This window comes from Colias philodice, chromosome 9 (genome assembly GCF_061535455.1).
Source record: "Colias philodice isolate Cphi_HAF_F1 chromosome 9, ilColPhil1 Martin Lab GWU primary, whole genome shotgun sequence".
Taxonomy (NCBI): Eukaryota; Metazoa; Arthropoda; class Insecta; order Lepidoptera; family Pieridae; genus Colias; species Colias philodice.
Window position 1 is genome coordinate 12746125 of NC_143094.1, and position 18319 is coordinate 12764443.

The 18319-nt window shown below is 37.7% G+C and overlaps 1 protein-coding gene across 3 annotated transcripts in view; it reads right to left on the reverse strand.

The window, feature by feature from the left end:
• Positions 1-1046: 1046 nt before the first annotated feature.
• Positions 1047-18319, reverse strand: part of LOC149486208 (protein tiptop-like) — a 219624-nt gene continuing 202351 nt past the window's right edge. For 2 of the 3 annotated variants that reach the window (XM_089699544.1, XM_089699543.1), the window contains 2 exons: positions 9602-9782; positions 1047-5396 (listed from right to left, as the gene is read on the reverse strand). In XM_089699544.1, coding sequence (XP_089555670.1) covers positions 2366-5396; positions 9602-9782 — 3212 coding nt within the window. In that variant the 3' untranslated portion in view covers positions 1047-2365. Of the gene's footprint in view, positions 5397-6521; positions 6855-9601; positions 9783-18319 lie in introns of those variants that run through there. The other variant, XM_089699545.1, reaches the window with a different exon arrangement.

Below are 18319 nucleotides of genomic sequence, written 5' to 3' on the forward strand. Positions count from 1 at the left end.
GAGTTAAGACGAAATGTGTTTCTAACTATAAAAAATACTTAATAAAGTACAGTCTACACTGGGTAAAATGTCTTGTATCGAGTGTTTCATATTAGTTAATTTTATAGACATTCTCCCTTGAAATGCGAGAAAGTTTTTGTCATTTTGTACGGAGGCATGTCAAAATATTTGCAAATTTTTTGAACTGGTTTGATATTCTGTTACAATGTTTAACCCAAATACGTGTGTTATAAGTAGATATAAAAAATAATGTGAATTCTTTACTGTTTCCGTTCTTCAGAAATTAATTTTGTAACAGTGTGTAATGATTTCATATGGTGTCGTTATTTGGATCATCAATGAAATAAAGGGTGTACCTACTTATTTTATGTATATAATATTATGTGTGTATTTTTACACTCTTTCATATGTTGTAGAACCAGTAAAATGTAACCTATATAAAAGATGTTCTTAAATAAACTATTACTTGAAAATGAAAATCAGCTTTGAACATAATATGAAAAGAATTATAATTTTCTATTTCAAATTAGTTACTTGTCTCACATCGAATTTCAATCACTACATAGTATAAAACAAAGTCGCTTTTTCTGTCCCCTATGTATGCTTAAATCTTTAGGATTTTGATGCGGTTTTTTAATAGATAGAGTGATTCAAGAGGAAGGTATATAATTTATTATGTTTTAGACAAAGCGGGCGAAGCCGCGGGCGGAAAGCTAGTACTGAAATAAGACATGTCACAGACATTCCACTGTAAAGTTACTTTAAAAAATCTGTTTATTAATAATTGTAGTAATAATTGTATATCCATTTATTCTAAGAATAATCTCCATAGATGGTCTGTCTCAATTTAATTTATATATGATCAAGTCATAATTAAACAGTTTAATTCTATTATTGTGTTTTATTTTTGCTTCACTCACTTTATATGAAGAAAAAATTAACATATACAGAAACATGTTGCCTGTGTGCGTGTATGTCTTATCGCTAATTAGTCAATATAAAAATCGATGTCAGTAATACAAGGGGAAATGGTAAATAAAATAACCTTTAAAGTATTTAACATATATATTTCTTTGAGCTTTTAATTGCATTTTGAAATACAACATAAAATATTAAATAAGATTATTAAATTTGGTAAAATCAATATTTCAACACCACTTTAAATGAGCAATATATCTCGTCGGAGCTAGCGTATACATTCTTTTGAGTTTATTATTAAATGATACTTTGAACGTTACATTTATAATTACGTGCGACTTCGTAACACATTCAAAGGCTCGGGTAAATATAGACTAGCAAATATCCTAAACGATGTTAGCAAACCCCGAACCTTTAAATATGTACAGAAACGCACTTCATTGATATTCGCCTGAAACTTACACAATACAAGTTTACAATATTCTTTATTAAATATAAAAGAGTTTGCACTCATAAGACCGTATATACACATCGTATAACTGTTGTTACATTGGAAGAATCTCACAATACCAAAAGACCTACACGTATACGAATGTAATTGTCCTCAAAGAAAATAACATATCACTTTTAATAAATTTTAAATATAATTTTTATTCGGACAACCGTATAATGCGCTGATACAATGGTATACAAGTGTTCACAGTAGGGTTACCTAATTTACTTACTTAGTCTAAATAATAAATAGCGATCTCGCGAGGAGAGGGACCTACAGCGAATTTACACTAAGGAGATTGTTATATTGCATCCTATGACGATTTCGTCGTATTTACATGAATCGACCATGAGATTGGATCTCCGAGATTACAGGCATCGACGGATATCAAAAATTATATAAAAACAAAAAAACTCCAAAATATACATAGATAAACTTAGAACAGTTAACTAACTCTGATTTACATAAAAATTAAGTAACACGAAACATGATATTGCAACGGATTCGTCTGAATACTGACGGCCGCGACGCGACAAGCCAATCGTCGCGCGACGAAACTTCCTTTTAGATTATTAGCAAAAAATATACTTTTACGAGAGATCGAATCTAAATTTCAAGACTTAACGTGACTTATATTTACAATTATCGAAATGGAATTACGATACGTCGTGGAAGATAAGCCGACCGGCCGGCCGCGCTACAACCTCTTTAACTAAAGGCAATATTTTAAAAATATTCTCTTACACCTAAATGAACGTAAGACGTTTGGCGTATACTTATGTCGCTAGATTAATTACACTAACCGATCTACGCGGTGATCTCTAACGATTACCTAAATAATTAAATTGGCAAAGAGTTTCGAAATACTTAGCGTCGCGATGCGACCTAAACCTATGAAGGTTCAATGCAGGATATGGTATCATCACATCTGATGGCCCGGCGGACACGTCACACTTACACGTACTTGCTAGACAGCTGCTTCGCTAACTCCGTGTACTTGAGAAACTTGGAGTGCGGGCTCTCGTCGAACGACTGCGAGGGACTGCGCGGGTCCTGCGGGGAGGCCGCGTTGGAGCCGCCGCTCTTGTGCGTGCCGGGAGATGCGGCAGGCGGCGGCGCCTTCATCGGGACCGGCTCGGGCAACGCGCCGTCCTTCACGAAATGCATTTTGGAGAGATGGTGTCGGTATGCACCCTTGGAAATGAACGGCGTATCGCACAGAGCACACTTCATTATGGAGTCAGTGACGACAGCGTCGTTGCAAGCCCAACTGAAAGTTAAGATGCTAGGAGGGCCCGCGGGGGAAGGGGCGGGAGCGGGCGCTCTGTTGGAATTTGTTTCAGTTTTATCGCAAAGTTTTTGTAAAGCTGCGAGCGGGTGACTACCGCTGCGACGGGAAGAACTGGGTTCATTGGATGAAGCACCACCGGCTAAATTATCGAACATAGAGGAGAGTGCACCCAAACTAGATGCTGGCTTTCGTTCTGTACCAGGAGTAGGGGCAGATCGATCACTGGAAGGACTGCGCGGACTAGGCACTGGACTTGGACCTTCTATTTCACGCTTAGTAACAGCGGGTTTGACATCTTCATCTACCGAACTATTTGGCCTAGCTTGCTCCTCGTCATCGTCTACTTCAGTTTTAACCCTAACAGGCTGGTTGCTCAAGTCTACACCGTTTTCGCGCTCATCATCGTCAGTAACCTCTTTCTTTATTCTAACTTCAGCAGGTCTATCTTCAGACGCCGGGGTCTGAGAGCCGCGGGTGTCGGGCGTGGTGCGCGGGGTCATGTGATATGAATCTAGCTTTCTATCGGGAGTGAGTGATTCCACTCTACTGCCTCCACGTTCAGACATTGAACTGGATTCGCTACCGCTACGCTCGCGACGGCCATAGCCTTGCTGATGATGGTAATTTCTCAACATGTTCATTGTCTGAGGATCTACTAGAGGCTTTGTATAATCTACGCTTTCATCTATACCTAACCTTTTTAAGATACTTGAGCCGATTGGAGCGTGTGAAGCACCGCCAGGCATGCCGGGCACCGAGTGCCGTGAACGTGTATCGAAACTCTTTTCTATTAATTGTTCAATAGCATTAAGAACCGATGGCGAAGAGCTTTTATCGTTACTAGCATTATGGTCTTTGGAACTAGGAGAAGATTCATTAATAGATGAAGGAGAGCGATGGTGCGCAGAACCTGGAGAAGGTATTTCATCATTAATACTCTTACGGCCATCGCGGCTAGTCGGTGTAACGTGTCCGGGAACATCAGGTGGAATAATGTTATTGGAAAGAAGCGCGCTTTTCAGAAAATTCCTTTGGCTATTAGACATGGGCGCGCCTATGCATTGACGTATATGCTCTACAAATAGTGCAGTCTCAATTTTATCACCGCATTTTTCGCAAGTAATTCGGCTTCCAGCACCGAAGTCTCTAATGGGCTTTCCCATTGGGACGCTGTTACCTTCGCCATTTTTAAATTCATGTTGTGCTCTCTCGAGTTCAAGTAGCTTTCTAACAGGTAACGACTTTTTTCGTTTTTCACGTGTCTGGCGTCTCCTACCCCCGCTTTCAGTAATAGATCTCATAATATGTTCTTTATAATGCGAATTTTTAACCATGTGATTACTCAACTCTTTTAACGAACTAAACGCTTGGTCGCAAACCTTACAAGTTAAAACTGCGCTTACATGACTACTAGTTCCCGTGGTGGGAGGAACAGCGTTATTAGTACCTGGTGTGCTAGAGTTTGAACCTTTAGCATCATCGGAAGACTTCCAAGAAATAATTTGTTCTTGTGATATAATATTTGTATAATGTTGGGTACGCTGCATATGGCTAGTCATTTCTGCTAATGATCGGAAACTCTCAGCACACCACATACATTTCAATATCTGTCTAGTTTGTTCAGCTCCTTTTCCTAACCATACATCTTGACCGCGAACTAACTTTCTAGGTATTGGCATATTTTCTTTAATAAGCATATTAAGATCATTATGATTAGGCTTAGATGAACTACTTGAAGACGAAGAATTATGTGACGGCGTCGAGGGCGAGCTCGATGGCGGCTGCAGAGAGGATGGCATGGGGGCACCTGACGTGGGAGGCACCGGTACGTTCACTCCACAATGCTTAGCTTCCTTCATATGAACTGTCAGATCAGCTAATGAATTAAAACTTTTCTTGCACCAGACACATTTCAAAACATCTTTAGTCTGGTCTGCGCCCTTGTTCAGCCAGTGCGATTGCCAAGCTGAATGTCGAGCGGCAGCGTTCGGTGTTAATCCAGCACCTAATGCTGCACTCTGAACAGATCTAAATAATTCTTCTCCACCTAACCTACTCAGTTCGCTCATCTTCTCGAGAGCTTTTGTCGCATCACTGGGGGTCGGTGCACCGTGCTTAAGTTTTCCATTCCAATCGCCAGGTACACCCCCTTTAGGTGAGAGGCTGGCTGCGGCTACGGCGGCAGCGAAATATGGCAAATGTGGAGCAACGGGCGTGGTCCATGGCGTCGCAAGAGGCTTAAAATCTGCAGACCTAGAACTTTTTCTCGTTGGAACCGGAGACGGCGAATCTTCTGGTCCTCTCTTTCTTGTGCCGACAGATAAATCTAAAGGCCCGTTTTCATTCTTACTAAGATTGACGGCATCATCGCCGTCCATATCATCATCGTCATGGGGCGACTCACTTCGTTTTGTACTGAAGTCCAACACGGCGTCTGCGCGTTCTGCGTCGGTTAGGTCTTCCTGGCAAGACATGAGAAGACGTTGTTGTGCCGCAGCGGCTGCAGCGCCGAGGTAGGCGGCTACAGCGGCCGAGTGCGGAGGGAGCAAAGCGGCTGGAAGCGCTGCGGGGAGGGCGGCGGAGAGCGCAGCCGGCAGCGGGAGGCTGGGTGCGCTGCGGCCGGAGTACACCGAGTCGTTGGACGGACACCGGGGCGCGCCGGACGACTCCCGCGACAAACATCTCGGACTCTCCCTGTTGACAAAACAACAACTATAAATACACACATCGTAATCCATGAATTAAATTATCATTTCGCTTTTCATTTGTAGCGAAACCGGTTTCGAGATATTCGTGTGTGAGAACACGATTGTATATTATCGTTTATCATAATATTTATGGATGAACATTATGTGTTTATAATTTAATACATCCTATTGAAGTTTTAACAGACATTTACATTTAAATGAGATTTTAAAAATATTCAATCATATGTTGAACATGACACTGTGTCATTATTTACAATTACAATGTCTTTTATAAATATTTTTTTATCACTAAAATTAATAAAATATGACGTTGATCTCTTGAGAAAACTTTCTATTTCAAAAGAACTGTTAATAGGATCCCATTTAAATTCGATTATAGCTTTATGGAAATTGAATCATCATCAACATTCATATAAGTGGAGTCAACCTAAAGTGACCTCATATATTATAAGGCTATTATTTTGTAAATTAGATGTTTAAAGCCTACAAGACTAGCTCTACGTTATTAATTTAAATTGTAAGATAACACTCATCGCATCCTTTAAATTAGAATACGAAATAAACTAATTGACAATAGAAATCTGTACAAGTCATCATATATATAAGAATGTTGGCAATTATAGTTATAGAAGAGAATCGAAGATAATTCCTTGATAAATGTTTATTAGCGTGAATAGAGGAAGGTATATAAGTTATCAATGTTTATGAGACAATAAAAGATATCGACTGATGTAACATATTTCGATATGAAGACAATAAAAATAAATCTTGTCAACGAAAATAGAAGGATTAGGATATTTGAGTTCGCATCAGAGTTGCCAACTAAACGCCAACTTTACAGCAGTTTAGTGCACAGGTGTTGGAAACTATTTCCCTTTAGTGTGTCTTGAAATATAATTGTCAAACGTTCAATAAACATTGATTAGAGAGAAACATATTTCAACAATAATTTTGTCAGCAAACATAACAAAAATAAATTAATATGTAAATCGAAGACGGTGATAAAAACAAACATTAACGGAATAACTAAGCCGTAACTAATTGATAGAATTTCCAATTCAAATAATATTCATTCAAAATAAAAGTGCACTTGTATAAATAAAAATCGTACCTCACGTGGTCAGGTTCAACAATCATCTTCGACGAAATGTTTTCGAAATTTTCAAAACGTCGAATGGTGAAGCGTTCTCGAATCCATTAATGAGCACAATACAATCGTTGAAACACTTTGAACATGAGAACAGATAGACTTCCTAAGAACTATTGGAAATGTAAACACGACACGAAAGATGCGGCCGGCGGTCGAGAAGGAAGTGCGCGGTGCCTGCGGCGGCGGCGGCGGTCCCGCGTGGAATGAGATGCCTCGTGATTTACGACCCGCCTGCAACACCCTCCCCCCGCACGCCTCGCGAGCGACAGAGACGGCCGCCGGGCTAACGGACGAATGGGAGCGGAGGAGAGAGACGGGTATACGTATTCGGCTTCGAGGGGTGGTGCGCTGCGTAATGCAAGCGTGCGTGCTATGCGCGAGGTGGACGTGCAATGACGGGCGATCGTTTCGTTGACAGGCCGACAGTGTAGCTGGCGCATAGCTGAGTCACCGTCGTGACACCGATCAAAAGTTTGATGAGCTATCGATACGATAACTCATCGACGTTTGTAATTTAAATGAATGTTTGATGTAAGATTGTCGACTTATGGGATTAGGAGACGGTGACGAGGAAAGCGCGCAGCGACACGCGGAGACGAGGCCTTTCACCGCGGACAGACAGGGGACAGGGGACGGATTTACGTGTATCATGAACAGATTGCTGCGTTTGACAAAGGAAAATGTCTTGTTTATCGTGCTGGAAAAAGCTTATTCATGATACCCAAAAATACAATTCACAAAACTAATAAATAGTAGTTTAAAAGTATAATTAAGCTAATGGTAACCATAAGCAAGTCGAGTTTGAAACAAACGTATGAAATTTCAAACGGATCGCCAGCTGTTTATTGCATCCTATAAGCATTAGTTGGGTGCGGGTCAATCAATCACTAATATTTATGTGACAGGTATTATACTCTTTCCCCACACATTCGGCACGCACACTTTCGGAAACAGGCGCACATTTAAATGCCTTATAGGTAAAAAATGGCAAAGTTACCGCGTTTATTGATATAAAAGAGTTTTTTAGAGAGTTTAAATTGGGACACTACTTATAAAGTGTGACTAAACTACATTTAAAGCGATCTCAGATAGATTTTAGGTACATAATATATTGGATTTCAATTAAAAACTTGAATTATGAAATTTTCAAAACTGGAAATATTCTTGTTTTATTAATATTTTAGTGTATTATTTCCTATAAGCATTGATACCATCTAGATTTCACGATTTTTATAACTACAAAAATGTTCGAAAAATATGATTTTACCAAAAACAAATATATTTTCAAGCGACGTGATGTCACTCAATATAGCGTCAGATCATACGATCTCCATTTGCGCGGGGACACCTGTCATTGTTGAATAATTTCACAGTTACAACGTGAATTATAAAGCAACCAGATGTCTGAAGCTATAAAAGTGCATTACTAATAATTTTGGCGAGTTTATTATCGGAATAAAGAAATTCTTAATTGCAACCAACTTTTTACCCAATTAAACATTTAAAAATGAACATTTTAGGTTTGTTCGTGATAATATCAGCGTGATACAGATCACCTGATTAATTGATATACAAAAAACGAATCGAAAATCTAAACAATAGTATCTGAGATGGATATTCTAGAGGAGAATATTTATGATTGATGACGTCTCCTCACTGCAGCTAATTGACAGTGATGGAACAGGGAGCGTAGATAGCCTGCCAATACATTATTTGCTGTTTAGAAAACTTTACAATCCATCCATAATACTAAACCTATATGCAAAAGAGTCGATTTTACGATAGCAATATCGTCCGAGTGATAAAAATCGGCTGCCCTTGGTCTTATAGTTTTTATTCCTCATAAACATTTATGTTCCTAATTAAGTTGTTGATTTTCATCCATAATTCGTGTATTTTTAAGCCGTTTCGGATTTATAAATTATACATTAACCATTATTGATTATTATTTATGACACTCCTAACATATTTTAATATACTTTATTTGTTTTTATCACTATTAGACTACTTAAAGATAATATAATTATGAAAATCTGTTTAAATTCATATATAAAATGTATATTTGATTTCTGATATCGAACTGATTTCCTGTACGACATCGTGGGTTTTTTTATCTAAATTATTTAATCTATTAAACACCTGTTAAAATCCATAACTTCTGAGTATTTAATCTAAAACAAAACTGTATCTGTTTGTCCTTAATCAATAATGTGGTTGAGGCCGTAAGTGACATTTTAAAATGGCACGTAAATTACAAACAAGGTTATAATAATCGTCGATATTACTTTATCTACAGCGACCATTATCTAGCATATTCGATCAATCTTGTCTCCTGACTATCCAGGAGACGGAGCTTCTTCAGTTAAACATATATTGATGGAGTGTCAAACGTAAAGTTCTTGATCATTTTTAGTGTCACTACCTACTAGCTGTCACTATCGCAGCCATTCATTCTTGGAGCGGCTATAAATCATTGAACTCCAATACGGTCAGTTGTGAACTTTAATTCTTCGAGATAGAGGTGATCGTTGAGGTCGTTATGATTGGTGGGTTCCATAGCGTCGAGGACAGCAGTTGACAACTGATCATCGAAAACAATGGGATCGTTAAAGTGGACACCAGGATTGAAGGCGAGACCACCGTCAAGCAGACAATGCTCTTAGCAGTCGCAGTTGCGTTGAATGATAGTTCTGATAGCTTAATGATTCATTAATGCGAATTTTATCGATATTACTTGTTCCGAAAAGTCAACAATGCTTGTTTTATTGAGCTTTCGATATTATTTTTTTCACATTCTGATGGCTCGATAAAAACTAATTATATTTTTGTGCAATATGCCTATTATTTAAAAAGATAATAAAAATATAAAGAAGAAGTAGTTGTTTTAGGAAGTATCCTATCATCAGATACCTACGAGTAGGTAGAATATCAGTTTGTCTTCTCCTATTTCCCACTTTAAGGAATTCATGGAAACCTACTGTTCCTATTTTAAGGAACTCATGACCTTCCTAAGAAAGGTTGATCAAATGTTATGACATTACCTTTCTGCATTGGGGTCCTGGATGAGGGTGGCCGGTATGCTGTGCTCGATGTCCCTCTCGTCGGGCGCCGGGGAGGTGCGGGACGCGGGGGAGGCGGACCTGGAGGCTTCATCCTCTCTCTCCACCGCCCCCCTCTCGCGGTGGTGATCCTTCACGCCGCTGTCTGGACTTGTAGCTTCTTCTGTGGACAAAGAGAAGATACTTAGTTTAGTCTAAAGCAGTTATTTTCAATTTGTGTGTTAAAAATATGTAATCTCTTCTATTATTATAAAACTCGTCTCAATAATTGGCAACAATAAGAGCCGCTATCTTTAGAATGTACATATAGTTTATGTAGCCAAGTTAGAATGTTCCTTCCTGGTAGTAAATTGTATAGCTTCAAACATTCAGCAACAGGTTCAATTAAGATATAAGATAACCGTCTATTACAGGTCAATGGAACAAATTAAAATTGAAAAGTAAAGTCGGTTGCTCAAGCGAAAACAGACAAACAATACATTCGTAAATCTTGATAAAACTTGAAATTTAGGTTGAATGGGAAAAGCAACATTTTAAAACGACAGTTACGATAATATCGCGCATTCGATAAAAATAGGAAAATTACCCAAAACGGGGCCAGAGCTCGTCGTGTTGCGCAAACATATGATTAATGATTGATTGATTATTCTGTTAGTCATAGACTCGAACGGATCAATTATTCAAACCGGCTATCAGCTGACATAATTTCAATAAGTCGATAATATCGATTCATTCGTCCGCTTATCGCTCGAAGCGTCTGCCCAATTAAGAACACCAGAATTAATTTGTCGACCTGAACGGTAATCGAACTTAATCGCTTGCGTGTTTGCTGTACACAATATCGTGATTAAAATTCGTCTGCCATGTGACAATAATTCTAATTTTGGTCGATAACAAACACGCAATTGGGACCAAATTTTGTTGCAATATCCAGCAGTGTCAATGTAGCATGAATGGTCTTCAGATGCGCATCTAGACACCGGATATCACCATGATGCTGGGTATCAAATTAACTAAGACTAAACCGTCCGGACAAAGTGCAGAGCGCGACCCTTCGTCCCGATTATGAAGTTATCATACCGAAAACGTACCGAAAAAAGCACTCTGTAATCGGAGAGCATTCAAAAACGCAGCGACACGGTGGCCTGCGCGGTCCGCTTATTTCACTGCTCACTGGCTCGTGAACTGCGTTTTGCATGCTAATTGATTAAAACGCATCGTGTCAATCCATATCGGACAGAGATGCACCGCATGAAATGCCCGAGGCGAGCCCGACTTCCACAAACGCGTCTGCTCCGCTCAGATCAAAGGAAGCATTTGCCTATGCCCCTGAATGCTCTTCCGAATTCGAGCTCAAATGACACGTGGCGTTATCGTGATGCTTTTGAATTATTGCCGCAAACCAACACCGTTGCAGTCATCTGTCTGATTCCGCTCTAAGCAACCGACTTGTATAGACTTATCTCGCTAAAGCCAATTGGACAATTGAGAATTTCGGAAAACGGTACGAATTGTTAGCTTCTCCGTAAATCGATGCGAAGCGCGATTATCTGTGGTAAATTATTGATTAGCGATACGGATGTCAACGTTAACGAAACGCATTGGGTCGCAATAAAACTTATAAATCTTGATTGTATCGTGCCATCATAAATAGGTCTCGATAGAGACGGGGACGTCGTTAGGTTTTGAACTTTATCGCTGTCGTTTTAGCCGTTCTTATGGATAAATCGGCGATATGAGTTATTTGAACGATTTTTAGTTGAGCTTTGATCGGGGTATAAGTTATCAGCGGTTGGTATAATCACTCAAACAGATACTATGTCACATTTATCTAATGATCAATCAAGTGGTGATGGTAGCACTAATCCTTATCCCGTATCAGTCGATAAGGGACACCGTTTCGCAACACAAACTTTATTTGCTTTACATTCTTTGTAAGTTCGTAGCGAGTGCACTTACTTATCGGAAATTCTGGTGATTGATAATCGAATAGAATTTATTGAGTAAACAGTTGAATATATCGGAGCGATACCATAAGTTTCCGCACTGAGCATTTGATGAAAGTATTGTTGATTTAACGATTAATAATAATGAAGATTGTCGTTTTGATATTACATTTGTTTCTTTTCTTAACGTTTTATATAAGATAGATCATTCTAAAAATACAATGAAGGTATTTTAAATTTGTAAAAATAAGTAACTATTGTTTCTTATCGATTTTGAAAGTAAACATACTCACTATGTCTCAGTTAAAATAATAAGAGTTACATAAAGAAAGGCAGTAATACAGACAATCAATCAATTAACTTTAAATACTACATGGTTGACCTATTGGAACGAAATATAGGAATTAAACATACTTTTCCAATTGGAAACCCTACATTGTCACTTCCATAGACGTCCCTCTTGCATTAAACAAACAAATTTCGAAAACTATATCTTTGTTGATTCTCGTACCACAAACAGACAGATTCCTTTGAGGTTATTATAATTAAATAAATCGAATGGTAAGTTTCAATCAGAAGACGACACGTAATTTCCCCGCTCTCGTTATCGACTTCTGCACCAGACGGCACAAAGCACAAGCTTTTGTTCCGTTGTTCGCGCGTTCGATTCCACAAAGCGTAGTTTTTGTATTAAAGAACCGACGGACCGCAAGTTTTGTGAGCCAATCGACGGTTAATGGTATTAGAATATTGTTCTGTGATGTCACGTTCCTGGATGGTTCCTAGAGGGTTCTGTAGTTCTTTAATGTACCTAGATGGTTAATAATGAGAATGGAAAATCAAAGTATTGTTACTTCAGAAGAATTTATTTTGTCTTAAGTCATTAGAGAATTACAAAATACTATCTACTACCTATCTTTTAAAATTGCATAGCATCTGTAGGTCTAACTTACACAATTATGTTGCAGTTCAGACGATTAAAGGGTTCTTGATTCCTTCCAACCTCCATTGTAGCGACTGCATACTACGTAGGTATGCAGTGTACATATCTCACACTGTATGTATGTAGTCCTCACTCGATACCACAACAAAGTGATCAGCCTACCAGCGAATTACAATCAATTTTCAACAATCTTTTCTAACTAATCCGCGCTATCTTGCCCCTGTCCGCGCACAGGCGCCGACACACTATCTGACAGTTTACGATCCCACCTGGTCAATTACCACGTGATAGAAGATAGCCTACTGGTCGATAAAAACCTAGGTTTAGAGCAAGGGTAAACGTGCGACGAAAGCTACTGTGCATGCGACTAAAAGTTGCATATTCTGGGACAGTTTTAATAGGACAGTTCAAGCAAGTTAAGATTAAAAGTTTTGAACTTAGTTGCCTGTTTTTACCAATAAAATGTGCGCTCGTGCGTCGAGTCAAGTAAATTAAAACAATGGAATCTGTTAATTCTATTCATCACTGAAGATCTATAAAAAACAACAGTTAAATCTAGTTTATTATTTCAATGAAGAAATGATAGTAATAGTAGGTAAAATACATCACGAATAATGGAACCAAATACTTTTCATAGTACTTTGAAAAGTATTTAGTATAAAGGCTTGTAAGCCTTGTTTATAACTGCGACGCGATATAACACCATTCTTCACGACTTGCGACAAATTGTCGCGCGTTTACTTCACCGCTCTTTAGCTACTAAAGCTACTGCCTAGGATTCGTTACCGGTCTGAATTTACGACTTGTTATCGAGTATTGAAGACGCGAAACACTAGCTGAGCATTACGGGAATTTATTGGACAATACCAAATTAATTACGTCGCTACCTAGAACGGACTGAAGAAAGTTTTAAAAATAACCGAAGATAGTTTAAAGATGGAAGTTCAGTGTTTTTTTGTATTGTTCAATTATATTTAACTTTTGAGTGTATTTTATTAAAAGTCAGGTTTATGTAAACTGTGCTGTGTGTGTGAAGGTTGCAATGTACCAGTATTTAATGGTACATTCAAACAGTAAAATCAATCAGATCACATATTTTAAATTATATATCTACACTCCATTTTATTACCCTCTACCTTTGGCAAGCATCAAGATGTCTCCAAATGTCTCTAACTGCAATCTAATCCAATCAAAGTCTACACTAAAAGAATAGCGTCACGTTTCTATCCGTTTAAGAATCACTTAGCGACGCAACAAGTGGAGGCATCATTTGTATCTGTCACACTCCAGTGAGCTATCAAGCCTAAATACTCGTGAACTAGCCGTTACTAGTGTTTGTATGGTGTTTTCATTTACTCGAGATTGAGTACTGTGTGTAATGGAACGATTTCATATTTTCTTTTGATACTGTAACTCTTTCTGAGAGTTTATTATAATTAATTAGGAATAGTTAAGATTCTATTATATTTGCATAGTCTTATCGATGGTCAATCAACTACTGCTAACTAATATTTTTTTTTTTTTTGTACGTGTTTTTCATGTTATTAATTTAAGTATTTGCTTCTTTTATTGTAACTGTTTCTTATTGCGATGTTTTCTTATTTTACTTGTACGGTTTTATGTTTTAATATCTATGTATGTGTGTGTGTTGTGCTGTCTCTGATAAATAAATGTTTCTTTCTTTCTTTCTTTCTTTCTAATAAGGAGAGGCATCTGTTTATGCGGTATAAAGGATTTTAGCATGAAGAGAGGAGATTATATAAATTACAATTGCAAGGTAAATCACGGAATAACATAGTTAATATATAATAAATACATATAATAATAAATACATATATTTACATATTCCTTGCATTATATACTACTGGCTTAGCTAGATTCAATTAACGAATATTTATTATATGTATACGAATATATATGTATATTGTATACTGCTTTTGTCATAAATCTGGTTACACTTCAAACGATTTCATCTCAATTTTCTCTTCCAAAAAATGCATCAATCCATCTTAATTGATCTATTGTAAATCAGTTGCGAGATAAGGGCCACAATCGTGATCGCAAGAGCAACAAGTATCATTTGTAGCTGTCACAGGCTCCAGTGTCAACGAATTAGAGCAGTCATCGTAATGATAGGATGATATATCTCGTTCAAAACCAAGGGATTTGTCCCTAATCCATTTAGATGTTTAACGACCTTTTAAAACGCGATTTGTTTTGTGTTTTCAGCTACCTATTTTATATGGACGCAAATAATTATTGTGTGAACATCATTTATTTCATGGATTGATAACAATTTTTTTTTATTTTACTCTAGATAGGGAAGCGCTTGGCCACAATCTCGCCTGATGGAAAGCTAAGATGCGGTCTAAGCGCGTACCATGCGCTTCCCTAGTAGGTACTAGGCATGTGCGCCGATCGGCGTGGCGCACGCCGCCGGCCGTTTCAGTCACGCCGACGCCGCCGATTTTTTTTCCGGCGTCATCGGCGTATATAGTTTAAATAAAGCATTAGTATTTTTAAATATATAATAATAATAAATAATTTGGAAAATCCAAAAGTGCACGCCTCATAATTTTTTTTTAATAAATATTTATTAATTATTATTTTTGTTTATTTAATAACAATTAAACCACATCGAATCAGACCCTGAAAAATGAAAGGGTTCTATTCCTGAGCATACTCAAGCGTAAGTGAAAAAAAAAGACTCGATTAGTAAAGTATTTCGGTCGCTATCGTGTTAACAAGAAAAAGGATCCGCACATACAGACACACGGACGTCCAAGACAGAACTTTTTTAAACTGTTTTTTAACTAGTTTAAATAACAAAAATGACATCAAAAATATCATGAACGTTAAAAATAGTGTTTTTTCTTAATATGTGTGTGTATGTATTATCTTACAAGTGCAATGTATGATACATAAAGACATTTTAAGTTTGAAAAATCAGATGTTTTGCGCGAAGTGACAGTAGTACCCACCTCAACGCTTCGCTTATGAGGCGTGCAATTAATATATTGCTGCACAATCGTGAGATATGCAAACTCAGAGACTATTTCCTCGCAATGTTGGCTATGCCATCCATGCTGAAGTCATAGAATGTGACAAAGGACTCACTGTCCCTGGCCAAACAGGACTGGCAAAAGCCGGCGGTGCTCAGCATTTCCGACAGGGAGGCCATATGGAAAGAGAAAGAGCTACACGGTAGGTTTCACAGGATTCTGCATGAACCTCATGTAGATTTCTTGTCCTCCGTTCACTGGCTGCGTTTTGGTGACCTCTTTGGGGAAACCGAGGGTTTTGTCTGTGCGATACAGGATCAGGTGGTTAAAACGAATAATTATCGGAAGTACATCATAAAGGACGGGACCCAGACTTATGTCGTATGTGTCACCGTCCTGGAGAAACTCTCCGACATGTTACTTCCGGTTGTTCCATGCTCGCCAACACTGAGTACTTGCACAGGCACAACCTAGCAGCTAGGATTATCCACCAAGAGCTCGCTCTGAAGTATGGCCTTCTTGACGGAAAAGTGCCTTATTACAAGTACGCGCCGGAGCCGGTCTTGGAAAATAACCGTGCCAAATGGTACTAGGATCGGCCCATCATCACAGACAGGACTATTCTAGCGAATAGACCTGATATTGTGGTGATGGACCGAGCAACTTCCAGGATTTTCTTGGTAGACATCACTATCCCACATGACGACAATCTTGTTAAGGCCGATTCAGATGACATGTGCAAGAAACAAGTACAAAAGGTAAAATAATTTGCATATTATTTGTACTTGTCATTTATATTTTGCTCGTAGCTACTTCCCTATTTTATAATTCCTTGTTTTTTTTTTCTGATTTTGATTGTCGCCATTGGTATAAATAAGAAATTTAATGGAGATTTAGGCGTATTTTAGTCATTTTCCCCATCCACGCCGATTACGCCGATGACGCCGCCGCCGCCGGCAAATAAGATGCTAGACGCCGCCGCCGGTCAAAAGAGCATCGGCGCATTTGTCTAGTAGGTACCGGTTCACTCTTCGCTTGAAGACCCCCATATTGTACTCGTTATAATAATATTAATAATAGTCATGATTCTGTTAAACTCATTTTCAATTTGTTTTTCTACTATTATTTTAATATAACCTGGTTGGTCCAATGTCTGATGATAGGACATTGATTTTATCAATGTTAAATTCTACATACACGACAGCAGTGTTTTAAGCTTTGTCTTGATTTCAATATAAAAAATCTCCAACCCATTTCAGTTTTGTAGAAACATTATATCTTAAATTAAGTCAATCCGGTGTTAGATCATCAACACATATTTTTTCGATATCTTTTAATTTATCACATTAATAAAACCCACGGCAACAGTATGAATAATCGTTACGCAGTAATTATTGAAGTACATCGTAATATCGTTAATATCAATCAACGTCAGACGAAGTTAAATTAATACCTTTATGAATCGAGTGTCGTCAATGAGTGATGGATGGGTGACGTACACCCGGACCAAGGTTAAGTTTTGTTGGTACAGAGTTAGTGCGATGTGCATTCTAGAACTGGCTAAATAAAAAAAATGTTGTGTGGTTTTATGAAACCACGGTAAAAGTGAAACTGTTCGAACGGTTCCGAACACTGCTTTGTGTAGCGCATGTCGCGTGACGGTCGGTCGACATGCGCTACACAGACCAAAAAGTTTGAGACGATGTAATAAAAGTTTCACTTTAATAAACTTTTTCTCAATCATAATATAAACCCTTGCAAAAAAGAAAAGACAAACGAAAAATAAATAAAGCTTGTGTAGTAAATTGAATTGGAACGTATTAATATTTTAGATAGTTACATAAGTATTTTAGTGTATCAAGATGGACAAAATGGATCCAGGGGAACTTTCTACATGAAGCAGACGATGAAGCACATGAAGCATAAAAAAGAAGACTTTTTAAATTACACAACAGATAATGCCAATGTTAGAAACTTGCAGACTACTTTTATTACCTAATTGTCCGTTGATTCATCTTAATAAGATTATTTATATGATTCAGTTACAAACATACAAATAAACGATATTCCAAATATGATGTAAATTTGTATACAGTTAAACCAAGTTCTCTTATAGAGATCGACTCAATCAATGCTTATACTGACCAAATCAACCAAAACAAATCAAACGACCCCAAATCCAGAGTTCCCAAACCCACAGATAGTTAAATCTTGAAAAATCTCACCCAGGTTGTAGTACTAAGTTACAATCCATATTTGTCAGTGTGGAGACGGTTGGACATCATTTTCATTAGAGGGTGGATGAGGCTACATTAATACTGCCGTCTGAGGTGCGATAGGGTCGTGTAAGCCCGACCATATTTTTTCTAGGGTCCGTTGGAAAGACGTTTTTAATACGAATTGTTTAGTTTATTGTAGTTTATTAGAGTTGGATGATGCTAGTATTTTTTTTTGGTGTTAAAAAAGAACTAGATAGCAGAATAGAATTAGCCTTAGTTATTATTAATGACATAAATTATGCATTAAAAATCTTACCTTACCAACTCTATGAACTAAAAAAGAGTAATGTTCTCAAAGTTGAGTTTGGACATGGAAGATTTTTAAATCCAGTAAGTACCTATAATTTCCAAATAGCCAATCATCAATCAATCAGTGATTGAAATACGATTGGTGAAATCGCAGTCGTAAATTTCATGTAATCATAAGGTAAGTATCAAAATTTGTATTTTTCCATGATTATGAATGGAATGATAACTAATTAATTACTAATAAGATTCACAATTGTTAAGTTGTTATTGTTTTAGCCAGA